Source organism: Schistocerca serialis, chromosome 2, assembly GCF_023864345.2.
Source record: "Schistocerca serialis cubense isolate TAMUIC-IGC-003099 chromosome 2, iqSchSeri2.2, whole genome shotgun sequence".
In the NCBI taxonomy this organism is placed as follows: Eukaryota; Metazoa; Arthropoda; class Insecta; order Orthoptera; family Acrididae; genus Schistocerca; species Schistocerca serialis.
The window spans coordinates 185,600,797-185,618,054 of NC_064639.1; the positions used below are offsets into that span (position 1 = coordinate 185,600,797).

At 44.9% G+C, this 17,258-nt stretch overlaps 1 protein-coding gene across 2 annotated transcripts in view; it reads left to right on the forward strand.

The window, feature by feature from the left end:
- The window catches only part of LOC126456890 (division abnormally delayed protein-like), a 1,035,355-nt gene that overhangs the window by 372,692 nt on the left and 645,405 nt on the right, over positions 1 to 17,258 (forward strand). For both annotated transcript variants that reach the window (XM_050092724.1, XM_050092725.1), the window contains exon 3: positions 3,790 to 4,097. In XM_050092724.1, the coding sequence (XP_049948681.1) occupies positions 3,790 to 4,097 (308 nt within the window). The remainder of the gene's footprint in view (positions 1 to 3,789; positions 4,098 to 17,258) is intronic.

Below are 17,258 nucleotides of genomic sequence, written 5' to 3' on the forward strand. Positions count from 1 at the left end.
ATGAGGCCCATTGTGAATTTAATCAATAGCCTAACCTACAAATTAATAATAGAACCATGTGACTAGCTGATTGAAAATCTTATTCCCTAAAGAACAGCCATGAACTTAGTTACAATATGAATGACATGACAGTAGCAACTCAGGATAAGTTTCTATCCCTAGAAATTATAAGCATGTACGGTAGTATAATAGTAAATGAAACAGTTTAGATAATAAGAAAGAAGCTAACGAAAAACAAGATTAGCACACCAGAAGAAATGCTGTATGTAAACGTACTTAAATGTACTTTCACAGCCGGAAGTCTATTATGATTATCTGGGCTGTTATGCCGTGGCTGGTTGATGAATTCTGTGTCAATTCCCAGCGTTTCGTCCCCGTCTGCGGGAGACATCTTCAAGGGGGTTTGTAGCTCGTTACAGCGAGCCAGCGGGTGTGTTGGACCTTCCATCGAGCTACAGACTGCTTTGAAGATGTCTCCCGCAGAGGGGGATGAAACGTTGGAAATTGACACAGAAATCATCAACCGACCACGGCATAACAGCCCAGATAATCGAACGTACTTAATTTAATATTCTTAACACAACTACTTCTCTTTCGACAACAGAATTTACAAACAAGACCTAGGACTTTCAATGGGAAGCCCTCATAGTGGCCTAACAACTGAAGTATTTACGAAACATGTAGATTATAAAATACTGAAATTGAAAGATAGCATCATAAACAAAGTTAAATTCTATAAGAGGTATGTGGATTATAACCTCATTCGTCATCTATCATCATCAGTCACGTTTTCCACCAGAGCACTTTACCTTACAACAATGCCATCACCTCTCTACAGAACAGTATGAAACACTAAAAGCAGCTTATGCTATGTCTTCCATGCATTGTCCATTACTACAATTTATCCCCATTAATCTAAACATAACTTCTGTTTTTCTTTCCTTTTTGTCCTTTTATTCATGTTTCCACTTGCGACACTGGGATGCCAAAATTTATAGTGTTAACAAAAAGACTCCACATACTTTCGATGTAATGTTTTGCTCAGTTACTAACAATTTCGATTAGCACAGTAATCAAAATCAAGTGGGGTGATGAAGAGGTGATTCTGTCATATACATCTAATACAGCCTGAAGATGTTGTAGCGGAGTATATGTGTGTAACAAATGAATAAACAGGACTGATTTTCTTTAGTGTCACTTTCGTTGCATTTCTCCCTAAAACCGATGTATGTGCTAAGCAGGCAATCCATCTGTGGTCTTCCTTAACCATAATGAATGTGGCGATTGTAAGCTTCAACAACGTAACACTTAAGATGCCTAAACTTTTGCTCTTACACTTACATTGCAGTCACAGAATGTTATGCGTCCTTTCATCTAGATGTTGCTAATAACACTTGGTAACACAGTAGCCATGTCATATCAAAAATGTTGTGGAGCCATAATGGCTAGACTCACTGGAGCCACATTCAGATTCCTCTCTGCACCCAAATACTGTCATGTCTATTGATTGTTCATCAAATTGTAAAGCAAGTAGTCAACAATTAATGCAGTATTTTGTTGAAAGACAGTTTATTATATGGATGCAGTAGGTAGAAAAATATGCATCATCGGCCTGCATCTTCTAGAATCTGTCAACAGTCAGTGTTGGAAGTGCTTCAGTATGCCACATCTGGTTTTAACATTGGATATCTACCTGAATGGTATCTTCAAGTAAAGAGGGATCCACCATTTCCAGACATTTTTACACATTCTGATAAGCATCTACTTCGATCCTCTATTCTTCAGTATTTCGACCAATCTGTGACTGTTTTTCGGCTCGGGCTTTTTTCCTATGTGTTTTTCGGGGTTCTCATGTTAGTGAACTCTGTTGGATGCAGTGACGACTTGGTTCTTGTCTAGCATTTAAATCTCTAATGTTCTTGAGCACTGCGACCAAAAGATCCAGGTACTTCGGCAAATGGCACTCGACCCAGAAGACTCATACTTCATGCACATCAAAGCATTCATGGTATAGCCTTGATGGTGGTTCACGAAAAATCCATTTCACATTTGACTTCTTAAATAAAGAGTATTATTTATTGTCATGGAACTGTATAAATGGGATGGACGGCTCCATAACGTCTCTGTAAATGTCCAGTACAAATACCACAATGCATTATACACATGTCAGCCTGCTTATTATGAAGTAGGGACACTTCATGCTATTTGTGCTGTAAGACACGTTGCACTACCTCAGTGTGCTGCAGGAGCCTCAAGCCACTTCACCTGAATGTACCCCTGGGGCCAGAGGTGTATTAGCCCAAGATCTGTGCCACAGTGAGTTGTTACAAATGTCTTTCTCCTAACACTGTCAAGTGCTGTGTTGACTCAACTCTGGCTGCACTGCTGCATGGCTGCCTCAGACAACTGTAAATAAGCGTCTTCCTTCTCTGCTGCCACAGATGGTGCAGTGTCCGAAGTGTGCAGTGCTACAGGGCACTGAAGCGCATATCATACTACTCTTGCTGGAACTTGCTGTGACGATGCTGCATTGGCTCTATGTGTAGCAAGGTTGCTCAAGGCTGCAGTAACTGAACATTAACCATACTGTGCAGCCCAGATGCAGTGCCACACCATACTGCTGTACAAGACACACTGCTCATGCTGCGATGATTCTCCACTGGCTTGATGCGCAAGATGGGTGCATCAGGGAGCTGTGGCTGAACGGTACCACTTTTGCCACAGGTGGAGCGGTGGCCCTGACACAGTGCCATGCTCCATTACCTGTTCATATCATACTGCTCAAGCTGTCATGTGCAGTAATGATGCTGATGGTACAGTGCGCTGCTGTAAGTCAACATCAACCATTGTGTGTTGGGATAGGTGGTGCAACAACCAAGACGCAGTGCCAATACCACATTACTGCTCTTGCCATACTGCTCGCTCTGTCACAAGCCGTGATGACACTCCACTGAGTGAATGCTCTGTGTGCTTGACTTGGACCACTATAACTGAACATCACCCCTACTGTCACAGGTGGAGTGGTGGCCCAGGTGCATTACTCACTGAGCTTCTATGCAAGTCATGCTGCACGCCCTGCCATATGCTGCCATGGCTCAGTTTGCAGCATGACTGCCTCAGACTGCTGTAACTGAACACCACCCCTGCCGTGTTGCCACAGGTGGAGCAGCAGCCCAAGCACAGTGCCACACTGCACTGCTGCGCAAGTCGTACTGCATGCCCTGCCATGTGCTGTCATTATGGCTGCACTGCCTCAGTTTGCAGCATGATTGCCTCAGACTGCTGTAACTGAACTCTACCACTGCTGTGTTGGCACAGATGGAGTGGCAGTCCAGGTGCAGTGCAACACAGTGGTGCTGCGCAAGTCGTGCTGCATGCCCTGCCATGTGCTGTCTCGATGCTGCACTGTTTCGGTATGCAACATGGCCGCCTCAGTCTGCTGTAACTGAACTCTAACACTGCTGTGTTGGTACAGATGGAGTGGCAGCCCAGGTGCAGTGTAACACAGTGGTGCTGCGCAAGTCGTGCTGCATGCCCTACCATGTGCTGTCATGATGCTGCACTGGTTGAGTTTGCAGCATGCCTGCCTTAGTCTTCTGTAACTGAACTCTACCACTGCTGTGTTGGTACAGATGGAGTGGCAGCCCAGGGACAGTGCCACACAGTGCTGCTGCGCAAGTTGTGCTGCATGCCCTACCATGTGCTGTCATGATGCTGCACTGGTTCAGTTTGCAGCATGGCTGCCTCAGTCTGCTGTAACTGAACTCTACTACTTCTGTGTTGCCACAGGTGGAGCGGCGGCCCAGGCGCAGTGCCACGCGGCGCTGCTCCGCATGTCGTACTGCTCGCGCTGCCACGGGCTGCAGCGGCGCGTCCGCCCCTGCGCCGGGCTGTGCCTGAACGTGCTGCGCGGCTGCCTGACGCAGCACGCGGCCGAGCTGGACCTGCCGTGGAACGGATACGTCGAGGCTGCTGAGAGGCTTGTCGTCGCCGTCCAGGGCCACGGCGCCGTCGACGACGTGCTGCGCTCGCTGGACGGACGCATCACCGAGGCCATCATGATCGCCATGGTGCCCGCGCCCAACCTCGAGGAAAAGGTACGTGTACAGCCGTCGTTCACAGTACGCGGGCATCCTTCCTCTGAGGAACAGCATGTCATCTGAAATGTAATCGATGACCGTGTTCTGTCCTGTGTCTTTCACCACTTCACCTTCACATATATGAACTTCGAAATAGAAACTGCATCTTTATGCACTTGTTTACATTTCAGCTTTGCAGCTGGACAGTGTTTACTGCTCAGCATAATGTTTCGTTTGTTCTTGTATTAGACATTTTCATCTTCAACGTTCCTGTTCTTGAAGACATCCAGAAGAAAATTCTTAATGGAAAATAAACGAAGATTTTCAACGATCCCAAAACATCATCTAGAATTCAGTTCGCCAAGAACACTTCGTGATAAAAACACTATCATACATTTACCGTGTAACGTCCAAGCAGTTCGGATTGCTCGCAGAATGTAACACATTGGTTAGTAGCTTAGAATACAGGTTCAGCCAGAATCTTACTAAAACTACGGTTCCTATTCCTCGTTGCTGGTACAGTACACCAGCCATCGAAGTATGGTTCGCTCCTCTCAAAAACAGCCCAAAACAGACACGCATTGATTCGAAATAATCAGCAGTTTCATCTAGTTTTTGTCAAAGACCTACGCAATCTAAACGTCGTCAACTATCATAAGGCAACAGAAATGAATGAATACAGAATGATGACGGTTGATGTAGGATTTGGCTTGACATTAATTTAAATACGAACCCCGAATGGACATAATTTGAAGCCCCTTAACAAACCAGCCCTGGCTGCGCCCACGGGGACGTCCTCTTGACTGTTTACACTGCCAGAGAGAGTTCCTCGTGACTGATGGAAGGGGACTTTTCCAGCCGCGAGATGACAGTTCAGTCTTTTTTTCTTTTTCCTCTGTTCTGGAATGTAGTAGACAAATGGGGTTTGCTGCAATTGAAGTTTTTATTGGCATTTTTGTTGAGAAATATTAATATCTTCATTGTGTGATTGGGATTTTCCGGAGGCAGCTCTGAAAGAGGTAGCTCGACGGTTGTCGCTGTAACTCGGTTGTAGTTATCTGAAACATGAAATTAACATATCACCCTGATCCTTACAGAGATAATTTTAGTTCATCGTAGGGATTAGCAAAAAAAATTTGTTTTGGAGATATTATAGATATTTGAAAAAATGGCCATTTTTTGGACCCTTCTTTTCTGGCAGAGAACAATAGTACATATCTACAAAAAAAAAAAGAAAGAAATCGGTTACGATGAACTGAAATAATTCATTTTGCTTTAAGGGAGACAAAAAATTATTAAAATCTGATGAAAATTGTAGCGTGGGCAACACAACCATGCCGAAAAGCATGGCTTTTAGAAAAACGCGTTTAAAGTTTGACAAGTAAATATCATATAAGCTTGAAACGTACGAGATATCTTCGATGCCTGGTCCATAATAACTATCTTTCCAGCTAGTGGATGGCCGCTTTCTGCTACTTTGACCTGATAAGCCCTCATTTTCGTCCTCAGACATCCTTTTCGTCGCTGAGTGCATCGCCGCTGGCGTCTCTATCTTCACAGAATCGGCGCAGTTCATCACCGATTTTCATTTGAAGGGCATTTGCCACACGCACTACTGGAGTGTGGCCTACATTGGATAGACATACGGCCAAACTTGAAGCAATGTTGACGATTTCGCTTTGGCTGGATGTTATTTTTTGAGCGTATCTCCAAATGAGACTACTGAAACTTTCTTTCACATTTTGAGTAAAACCGCCCTAAGAACGCTCCCGTAATAAATCAGGTTTACTAAAATCGGTACAAATAGGAGTGATGGCATCGATAATGACTTGTGGCAACGGAGTTCTGTGCTGTGTACGCTTGACTTCAAACGCTCACAGAATCTTCACTTTTTGGAGTTCGCTCATTATATTTTGGCGAAGAATCCTCCAAAGTATATACATTCGAATTCCGTCATAAAAGAATTTCGAGTTTTTTGGAACGTTATTCTTTCGGTTGCCCTTAATTGGAGACTGTTCACGGTGTATAATTTCCATTCTGCTGATCTGATCTGTGTTGCAGAAAATCAGTACGGCAGGTGTTCTGATTACTTAAGGATATCTCGCGAGTCAAAGCGAAGATCGCGCAACACAGTGGAACGTTGAAATAGATACAAACATGTAATCAAATCATCCTACAGTTTCATTAATTGTCAACATAGAAATTGCATGTGCGTCCTCTGAAGAAAGGAATAACGAATTGGCATCGATAATTTGTCCATAGAGATGTGAAATAGAAACTGTTGAAGTTCATGTTATCAAAGTGCAGTGTTTTTATTCCCCATTAGCATTTTGTATGTGTTCACTTTCAGCCATATTCGTAGAGGCTTTGATAAAATATCCATTACAAACGATGTAAATTTTTTGTATACAGTCGGAGTGCCGACAGTCCAGCGTGTTAATTTCCAGTTGGCTTTGTGAGTAACTAATTACCTTTCGCCACTGCTCTGGAAGTCTCTTTCATTAACTGGCCGTAATACCATGTGGGTTTTTAATGCTGCTAGGGAAAGTACGCGGCGTCCAAAAATTCTTTTTCAATCGGATACGGTGAAAAGTTAATTCCAGCCATCGATCTCCTAGAAAATTGAATTCAAAAATCAGATCCGCACAAATCCCAGGCTTGAAAATGGCCGGCGCAACGAATCGTTTAACGTAAAGCGACATAACGTTAACTTTTTTTTTGTTAAAGGAAAAAATAATCTTCTGTGTGGTGGAAATGGTATCAAGCCAATCACATTAAAGTGCGTGACGCACTCGTCCGTATTGACTTGAGAGAGAGAGAGAGAGAGAGAGAGAGAGAGAGAGAGAGACCTACAATGCGTGGACCCAAAGCTCTCACCTCAAGTCTAATTACTGTCACAGGTTCCAATTACGAGCTGTCAGATGGCAGGGAGGATAGAAGCGGCCTATAGCAAGGCGAACGGCGGGCGTGGCCGCCGGAGAGGCATTAATTATTCGTTGTCAGGCGGGATCCATTTGCTGGCGGCTGTCTGGTCCGGACACGGCGACACGGCATAGGAGGCGGCTTGATGCTAATCGCTACTGTGCCGAGGTTGGCGCCCTGATCGCAGCTATGCCGGGCATTTTACGGCTCGGAAACGGCACAGCGAAGTACAACTGCTGCAACTGTATTTACTGGGAGCTTGCTTACTTCAACCATTTCAAGGAATGGGTGTTAGTCCGTTTCAAAACCAGAGAAATTTAACGAAATTGTTATCTCCTTCCCTTCATAGGACGACCTGTGTCTAGGTCTCCAGTTTGATTGAAGTGGAATGCTCGCCATGGCATCCTCTTGATATAGCCATACCATGTTTTTTTGTAGTCCCTAAACTCTTCTGTCATTATTCTTTTCATTCATTGTACTAGTTGTCTTACGTCTTCGCACTCCGTCTCTTATCTTTAGTCCAGGAAGTGACCTCAGGAGCCTCATTTCAGCTGTCTCAATTGTTCGTTCCTCTCCTCTGCTTTCCTTAGAATCTATTTTTCACTATCGTGCGTTAAACAGGCTCAGCCATCACTTTATCCAGTCTTAGCGTTAACTCTTTCCTCATACGAGAGTTGCCCAGAAAGTGATGCACCGCATGTTTTTTCTCAGCCGAAAACAATGCTATGAATGCGAAACGTTATGTATCTACACTACTGGCCATTACAATTTCTACACAAAGAAGAAATGCAAATGATAAACAGGTATTCCTTGGACAAATATATTATACTAGAACTGACATGTGATTACATTTTCACGCAATTTGGGTGCATAGATCCTGAGAAATCAGTACCCAGAACAACCACCTCTGGCCGTAATAACGGCCTTAATACGCCTGGGCATTGAGCCAAACAGAGCTTGGATGGTGTGTACAGGTACAGCTGCCCATGCAGCTTCAACACGATACCACTGTTCATCAAGAGTACTGACTGCCGTATTGTGACGAGCCAGTTGCTCGGCCACCATTGACCAGACGTTTTCAATTGGTGAGGGACCTGGAGAATGTGCTGGCCAGGGCAGCAGTCGAACATTTTCTGTATCCAGAAAGGCCGCTACAGGACCTGCAACATGCGGTCGTGCATTATCAAAAAAATGGTTCAAATGGCTCTGAGCACTATGGGACTTAACATTTGAGGTCATCAGTCCCCTAGAACTTAGAACTACTTAAACGTAACTAACCTAAGGACATCACACACATCCATGCCCGAGGCAGGATTCGAACCTGCGACCGTAGCGGTCGCGCGGTTCCAGACTGAAGCGCCTTTAACCGCGTGGCCACACTGGCCGGCGTGCATTATCCTGCTGAAATGTAGGGTTTCGCAGGGATCGAATGAAGGGTATAACCATGGGTCGTAACACATCTGAAATGTAATGTCCACTGTTCAAAGTGCCGTCAATGCGAACAAGAGGTGACAGACACGTGTAACCAATGACACCCCATACCATCACGCCGGGTGATACGCCAGTATGGCGATGACAAATACACGCTTCAAATGTGCGTTCACCGTGATGTCGCCAAACACGGATGCGACCATCATGATGCTGTAAACACAACCTGGATTCATCCGAAAAAACGACATCTTGCCATTCGTGCATCCAGGTTCGTCGTTGAGTACACCATCGCAGGCGCTCCTGCCTGTGATGCAGCGTCAAGGGTAACCGCAGCCATTATCTCCGAGCTGACAGTCCATGCTGCTTCAAACGTCGTCGAACTGTTCGTGCAGATGGTTGTTGTCTTGCAAACGTCCCCATCTGTTCACTCAGGGACCGAGACGTGGCTGCACGACCCGTTACAGTCATGCGGATAAGAGGCCTGTCATCTCGACTGCTAGTGATACGAGGCCGTTGGGATCCAGCACGGCGTTCCGTATTACCCCCCTGAACCCACCGATTCCATATTCTGCTAACAGTAATTGGATATCGACCAACGCGAGCAGCAATGACGCGATACGATAAACCGCAATCGCGATAGGCTAAAATCCGACCTTTATCAAAGTCGGAAACGTGATCCGCATTTCTCCTCCTTACACGAGGCATCACAACAACGTTTCACCAGGCAACGCCAGTCAACTGCTGTTTGTGTATGAGAAATCGGTTGGAAACTTTCCTCATGTCAGCACGTTGTAGGTGTCGCCACCGGCGCCAACCTTGTGCGAATGCTCTGAAAAGCTAATCATGTATCACAGAATCTTCTTCCTGTCGGTTAAATTTCGCGTCTGTAGCACGTCATCTTCGTGGTGTAGCAATTTTAATGGCCAGTAGTGTATTAATGAAGTCTCCTGAGTGAGAGCGCCAAGTTTCCGTCACTACAATTTCAAAGTATGGTCTGTAGGTGATTTACGCTACAAGGAACGTGCCGCCAATGAATTTCTTACTGCAGAGAAAGAAACTCGGAGAATATTCACAACCCCTTGAGCAAAGTGTATGGAGGAGCTGCTGTGGATAGAAGAATAGTTAGTGGATGGGTAGGGAGGATGAGGTCATCAGAAGGCTGTCCGGCGGACCTCCACTATTTGCAGCGGTCGAGCAGACCATCCGCGGCTATCACGCCTGACCTAGCCCCCTCGGACTTCCATTTCTTTGGGCCATTAAAGGATGCCATTCGTAGAAGAATTATTGAGGACGATGAGGGGTGATTCACACAGTGAAGCTGTGGTTCCGCCACCAGGGCATAGATTGGTACCAACAGGGCACACATGCCCCTGTTTCTTTGAAGAAGGCCATAGAACGGCACCGAAATTAAGTGGAAAAATAGGGTGTGTGGATAAAACACCATTCTTTTCGTGTGTGTAATTCTCATTATGTTTAATAAAGAATTGCTGAAGAAAAAAAATGTGGTGCATTACTTTATGGGCAAAGGTACCGTCTATACAACCCTTTACAGATTTATATTACCGCATATTCTGAACCACACCTGAATCAGTTTTGTATATTGATATCTCTTTCCCGTGATAATTGAACAAATTCACATGTTCTATTATCTTCTTGTTCACCGCCTTTTTTGCTCTTCTTACGCGTTTACCTTCCACGGCCATTACTTCTGTTTTCTTAACGGACATAGGCGTTCGATAACTTGGTAACACATTATTCAATTCAACCAATTCTCATGTAAAGCGCTTCTAGGAGAACTTGGTCGTCCGCAAATAAAACATTGTTGACAAATTTGTTCCTTCACATTTCCATTGTCTTGGAGTTTTCGGAAATGCACTCTTCTAAAACTTGTTGATATATATGCCAAAAAGGATTGGCGAGAGTCCACATCCTTGTTTTAATCCCTGGTTAATAGTCAATAACTCTTCGTTTACACTAATTTTAATGCTATAGTACAGTAATTTAATGATAATCAACAAATTCGTAGGTACATTGGAGTCAGTAAGTATTTCACATAATTTCATCCTCTCTACCTCGTCGAAGGCCTACTCATAGTCAAGGAAGGGCAGAAATACTGGCTTATTGAACTCTCTTCCTTTATTAATTGCCCTAGAAGAATGTTACGTCATTCGATGAACCCTCTGCCAGGCACGTAAGTGAGCTGCAGAGTAATCGTGTGGATGTGGGTGCATCTGCACAGGACCTGACTTCACGAAGCCACATTGCTCCTCTCTTAAAAATCCTGATTTCCGTTTAATGATGGGAACAGAACAACCCAGTAAGTTTTCCTCGACTGAGAGTGTTTATCACATGCATGGGTATCGTCAGGAGTGCCCCAGAGAAGTGTGATAGAACAGCTGTTTTTTCTGTATACATAAATGATCTGGAGGACAGGGTATGCAGCAGTCTGTGGCTGTTTGCTGATGATTCTGTGATCTAAGTGAACTTTTTGAATGCAACCCAAATGTTATAGTTAACTACAGCCCTTTATTCCTTTAGTTATTTGAGTGGTTGTGGGTTACAAGATGACTGAGACAAAATTGCTAGTTGGTGTGGTGAATGGCAGCTAGCTCTAAATGTAGAAAAGCGCAAGCTAACGCAGATGAGTAGGACAACCGAACTCATAATCTTTGAATTCAATATTAGTAGTATGCTGCTCGACATAGTCACGTCGATCAAACACATAGGCGTAACGTTTAAAGGAGTATAAAGTGGATGAGCACGTAAAGACGGTCGTAGGGACGGCGAATGGGAGAATTTAGGAACGTGTGGTTGATCTGTAAAGGAGCCCGCATGTAGGACGCCGGTGCGACCCATTGTCGAGTCCTTTCGAGTGCTTGGGATCCGTGCCAGGTCGGATTAAAGGAAGACATCGAAGCAGTTTAGAGGCTGGCTGCTAGATTTGTTACCGGTACGTTCGAACAACACGCAAGTGTTCATGGAGATGCTTCGCGAGCTCAAATGGGAATCGCTAGAGGGCAGGCGATGTTCTGTTGCAGGGGCACTATCGAGAAAATTTAGAGAACTGGCATTTGAGGCCGATTGCCGTACGATTCTACTGCCGCCAACGAACAGTCCGCGTAAGGACAATGATGATAAGATTAGAGAGATTTGGGGTCATACGGAGTCATATAGGTAGTGGTTTTTCCCTCGCTCTGTTTGCGAGTAGAACAGAAAAGGAAATGACTAGTAGTGGTACAGGACACCCTCCGCCATGCACCACACGGTGGCTTGCGGACTATGTATGTAGATGTAGACAAGTAGATTTGATGAGCAGCATTTAAAGTGAATATACCCATATAATTTGGATATTTCTTTTTATCTCCTTTCTTATATACACTTACGATTCTTGCTATCTTCCATTCCTCTAGAATTCTCTACAACCACCAAGTATCATTTAAGATCTGTAAAAAGCTCTTTTCCGATTTAATACTGGTATATTTTTTACGTTCCAGATTTGTTTCATCCGTACATTCCCACTGCTGGCCTCCTTCTATATACTTTCCTACTCTACTTCATCATTCTCACTGCATTGTATTCTCCAATATGTACAGTATTTCTGCAGTACATCTACATCATGATCCGCAAGTCACCTAATGGTGTGTGGTGGAGGGTACTTTCGGTACCACTATGACGAGCTGTGTTAGCGTAATGGTGAAGGTGTTTGGCTACTAAGCGAAAGGTTATGAGTTCAAACCTTGTGTAGCGCTTAATATTTTCCCGGCACGGTAGCTCAGCCTGTTCGGTCAGAGGGCTGTGTGCTCTCTGTAATAAAAAACTGAGTCGAGGATTCAACGATCAACTTGAACGCATGTCTTGTCACGTCCGCGCAGACCACACGCAACGAACTATATCGAACAAAATGGAAAAAAAAAATCCTGTTCCACTCGCGAATAGTGCGTGGGAAGAATGATTGTCGGTCAGCCACTGTATTGGCTCTAATTTCTGGAATTTTCTCCTCGTGGTCAATACGCGAGATGTATGTGGGGGAAGTAATATGTTGTTCGACTCCTCCTGAGACGTGCTGTTCCGAAATTTCAATAGTAACTCTCTCCGTGATGCACATCTCTCTTGTAACGTCTGCTAGTGGAGTTTCTTTAGCATCTCCGTAACGCTCTCTCGTCAGATAAACGATCCCGTGACGAAACGCACTGCGTTGGATCTTCTCTATCTCCTTTATCAGTCCTACATGCTAGGGATCCCAGACAGATGAACATCACTCAAGAATCGGGCGAACAAGCGCCTTATAAGCCACTTATCTCGTGGATGAGTTACAATTCCTTAAGATTTTTCCGATGAATCTTAGTCTGGCATCTACTTTTCCCACTATCTGTCTTATATGGTCATTCCACTTAAGGTCGCTCTCGATAGTTACGCCTAGATATTTTACGGCAGGCGCTGTCTTCAGCTGTTTGTCATCAATAGTGTAGCTGTACAGTAGTGGATATCTTTTCCTATGTATGCGCAATATGTTAAATTTATTTTTAGTTCAGGGTCAACTACCAGAGCCGGCACCTATCATCAATTCTCTGCAAAGTCGTTCTGCAAATTCTTACTATCTTCTGGCGTTACTACTTTGATATAGACAACTGCATCATTTGCGAATAGCCTTAAAGAGCATCCGACGCTTTCTGCTTGGACATTTATATATATTGTAAACAGCAACGGTCCTATCACACGTTCCTAAGGAGTGCTCGTCTCCACTGACTAATACTTGCTTGTAATACTGTAATCATTTCTTTCGTGGTGTTATATCAACCTTTCTTTTGACACTGATTTCAGTACGCTAGTTTGGGAATAGTTTTAACCCAAACTTCAGAGCTCTAGTTAAATCATATTCCAGTCTTTTTAACAGTTCTATCCCTACTATCTCCGTTGGCTTGTCTAGTAAGTTTGCAAGCTATCACTCTGTTTATTATACTATACCGAACATTCCGCTTTATTTCCGTTAATCCAAGCCAGATACAGTTTCATTTTTATTTTATTTATTAGTGTTTTTTTTCCATTAAGACTTGCTTGAGTTCATCATTCCATAATTTCAGCCGATCCAGATTTCGTAAGTTTTGTGTCCCATATATTTCCTTAGCAGTGTTATATTAAGGTTTCCTTTAACTTATTCCAGACCAGTTCTGTATCCCCTGTTTTACCTCTAACGTAATTATCCATTCCCATCTCATACAGATGTCTGATGCCGGTTTGTTCTAACAGCTGACATTCAAAAATTCCTGGTTACTTCCTCAGAAACCTCCTAGCAACTTTAATCATGGATTTCACTAAAAAATTGTCAGTATCAGCTTCAGCTCCTCTAAATACTCTTGTATCCTAAAGATGAGCCCAAATTCCACCAATCAAACCTTAATAAAACTTAAATCTTTTGATCCTTACACTAGATGAACTTTAAAGTCGACAAGAACATAAACAAATTAGAAGGAACAGACACGTGCAATTCTAGTTCTCCCTCTGTCACATAATAATTACGTAAACCCGTTCAAAGGGTTCCAGAGGAGATTTCTCAAGTCTACCATCTATTGTCAAGCACTGCAAACTGGATCTTCCATTGCAGCAGTACAGTAGCATGAGGTCACGAGGGGACCGCTCGCATTTGGTATCACCGAATTCTTCCAAGTTTATGGTGTGTGGAGGTCTTGGCCAAAAATGAAAGTGACCGAAGTGGGAGTTCCAGATGGTCTTAGAAAAAAATAAAAAAAACATATAAGGTGTGTGTGTCGGGTGAGGCATGAGTCATTTATGCTCGCTTTGGAATCAGGCAGCTAGTGACGCAGCGAAAAGAGTACAGACCGGTAATTCGAGGGTCATGTGTTTGAGTCCCTACGCATAAAGTAGAAATAAATTTCCAAGATAGGTTTCCTTTAAACCCATTTCATGTGCAACCCTGCGATGTCTATCTTTATCGTCAGTTAAAGAATTTTCAAGAAGTTTGGGAACTATTCTTATCTCTTCCAGACAGAGGAAAAGAAATCGCGTTCCGAGAAGACTGCATCGAAATACATTTCACTGCACGTCAATAGCTAACCTGGCCAATATTTGGGGAAATAATACGTAACGCGTGGTTTGCTGCACATTGTACGATGAGGTACAATCTTTTATGAATGGAAACCAAGTTTGTTTTTCTACAGAAACTTTAAAAGCACCATGGAATTGTGAAAAGCCGGCGTTTACTGCGTGTACAGGATGCCAAGAAAATCACTGCTTTCCCTGTTTTTACGATGAATATCACTGCAGGAGGTGTAGCTCAATTGCAAAACAATAAAATTAAGTAATTTTATGCACGAAGCTCTCGTGTACGCTTTTCAATCCCTTTCTGTAAATTTATTTCCGAACCCAAACTTTCCTTTGCCTTTCCTCTTAATGCATGGTATGAAAATCCTGCTAAACGGTATATACTGCACACCATTTACGTTTATTTGCTGTGCAAATAACGTAAAAACCGAAATTTAATAAAGGTTCTGCGTAAGGACTCCAACCCACGACTCTCGGGTTACCATTCTGTACGCCAGCCACTATGCAAACAGCTGCCTTGAAAGTAGGCTAACATAAATAGCTCACGCCACACTCGATCCGCGCCAAAAATGATATATATATATTTCTGAACGTCTGACCATCTGGGCCGGCCGGGGTGGCCGAGCGGTTCTAGGCGCTACAGTCTGTAAGCGCGAGACCGCTACGGTCGCAGGTTCCAATCCTGCCTCGGGCATGGATGTGTGTGATGTCCTTAGGTTAGTTAGGTTTTAGTAGTTCTACGTTCTAGGGGACTGATGACCTCAGAAGTTATGTCGCATAGTGCTCACAGCCATTTGAACCATTTGACCATCTGAAGCTCCTACTTTTGTCACTTTCATTTCTGGGCAAGCCATGTGTGTCCCCTTGTCAGAGCCCAGCGGCAGTGGTGATGGGTCGCAGGGTTTCTGGCGATGATCTTCTTTAGTCGGCTGCCTGAACCAAGCAAATTGACTTCATCGTGGTTCCTCACGCGGCTTACTTGCGGTAACGTGACGTCGTTACTGCCGCATGAGGCGGAACAGCTAAACCAACGGTCCTCAATAAACACATTGCTATATCTAATACGGCGTAGGAAAACCGTTGGCATTCGAAGCAGCTTCCAGTGCTCTCGAAATGCATAAATACAGGTCCTGTATGGTTTTCGAGGGGGTCTTACTAATTCTTCCTGAAAAACAGTGGCAAGTCCAGGTAACGACGATGGATGTGCATTGCGATAACGCACTCTTTCCTCAAAATTAGATCACGGAGACTCAATACTATTGAGATCTGATATCTCTGGTGGCCAGGGCGAATGAGACAATTCATCCTCTTGATTATAGAGCGAGTCCCGGACGATGCGAGCCGTGTGAAAAGGAGCCCTGTCCTTTTGGAACACAGCATCACCTTTGGGAAACAAGACATGACCAGCCAAATTGGTCACATAGTCCTAGACAGTAATGCGACTTAGCATGGAGCCCATGGAGCACCACTATATGGCTGCCGAAATAATCGTCGTTCCCGCTCCCTCCCGCCCCGCCACCACCGCCTTGTTTCACTCTTGGGACGTAGACTCGACCAGAAGTTGGAAACAGTGCTGAACAAGAGCCATCCGACAAAGTAACTTTCTCCATTGCTCCACTAACACTTGGAACGTAGACTAGACCAGAAGTTGGAAACAGTGCTGAACAAGACCCATCCGACTAAGTGACTTTCTTCCATTCCTCCACAGCCCAGCTTTTGTGGCTTCGGAGCCACGGTTTTCTCTTAGGGGCATTTGCATCACTGATCAGTGGATTTGGAATTCCAGCCCGCCGTGCAGTTCCCTGCTTGCGGAGTTCTCTTCGCGTTGTTTTGGTCCTGTCAGGGTTCTCGAACGCGACATTCAGTTCTGCAGTGACTTTTTGCAGCTGTCGTCCTCTTTCTGTTTCCTCACAATCCTCTTCAAAGACCGTCGGTCATGAACACTCGACACAGACTTTCGCCCATGTTCTGACTTAACATATGGTTTTTTGTCCGCTTTCCCTGTACGAGGTGGCTTCAGTGTCATTATTGTCTTTGAATGATAGTGTCACTCCTGTTTGTCTCACTGCGTACTTCTTTCAGTTACCTTCTGTGCTATACTGTGGCAGTTCCTTCTACACTCCTGGAAATGGAAAAAAGAACACATTGACACCGGTGTGTCAGACCCACCATACTTGCTCCGGACACTGCGAGAGGGCTGTACAAGCAATGATCACACGCACGGCACAGCGGACACACCAGGAACCGCGGTGTTGGCCGTCGAATGGCGCTAGCTGCGCAGCATTTGTGCACCGCCGCCGTCAGTGTCAGCCAGTTTGCCGTGGCATACGGAGCTCCATCGCAGTCTTTAACACTGGTAGCATGCCGCGACAGCGTGGACGTGAACCGTATGTGCAGTTGACGGACTTTGAGCGAGGGCGTATAGTGGGCATGCGGGAGGCCGGGTGGACGTACCGCCGAATTGCTCAACACGTGAGGCGTGAGGTCTCCACAGCACATCGATGTTGTCGCCACTGGTCGGCGGAAGGTGCACGTGCCCGTCGACCTGAGACCGGACCGCAGCGACGCACGGATGCACGCCAAGACCGTAGGATCCTACGCAGTGCCGTAGGGGACCGCACCGCCACTTCCCAGCAAATTAGGGACACTGTTGCTCCTGGGGTATCGGCGAGGACCATTCGCAACCGTCTCCATGAAGCTGGGCTACGGTCCCGCACACCGTTAGGCCGTCTTCCGCTCACGCCCCAACATCGTGCAGCCCGCCTC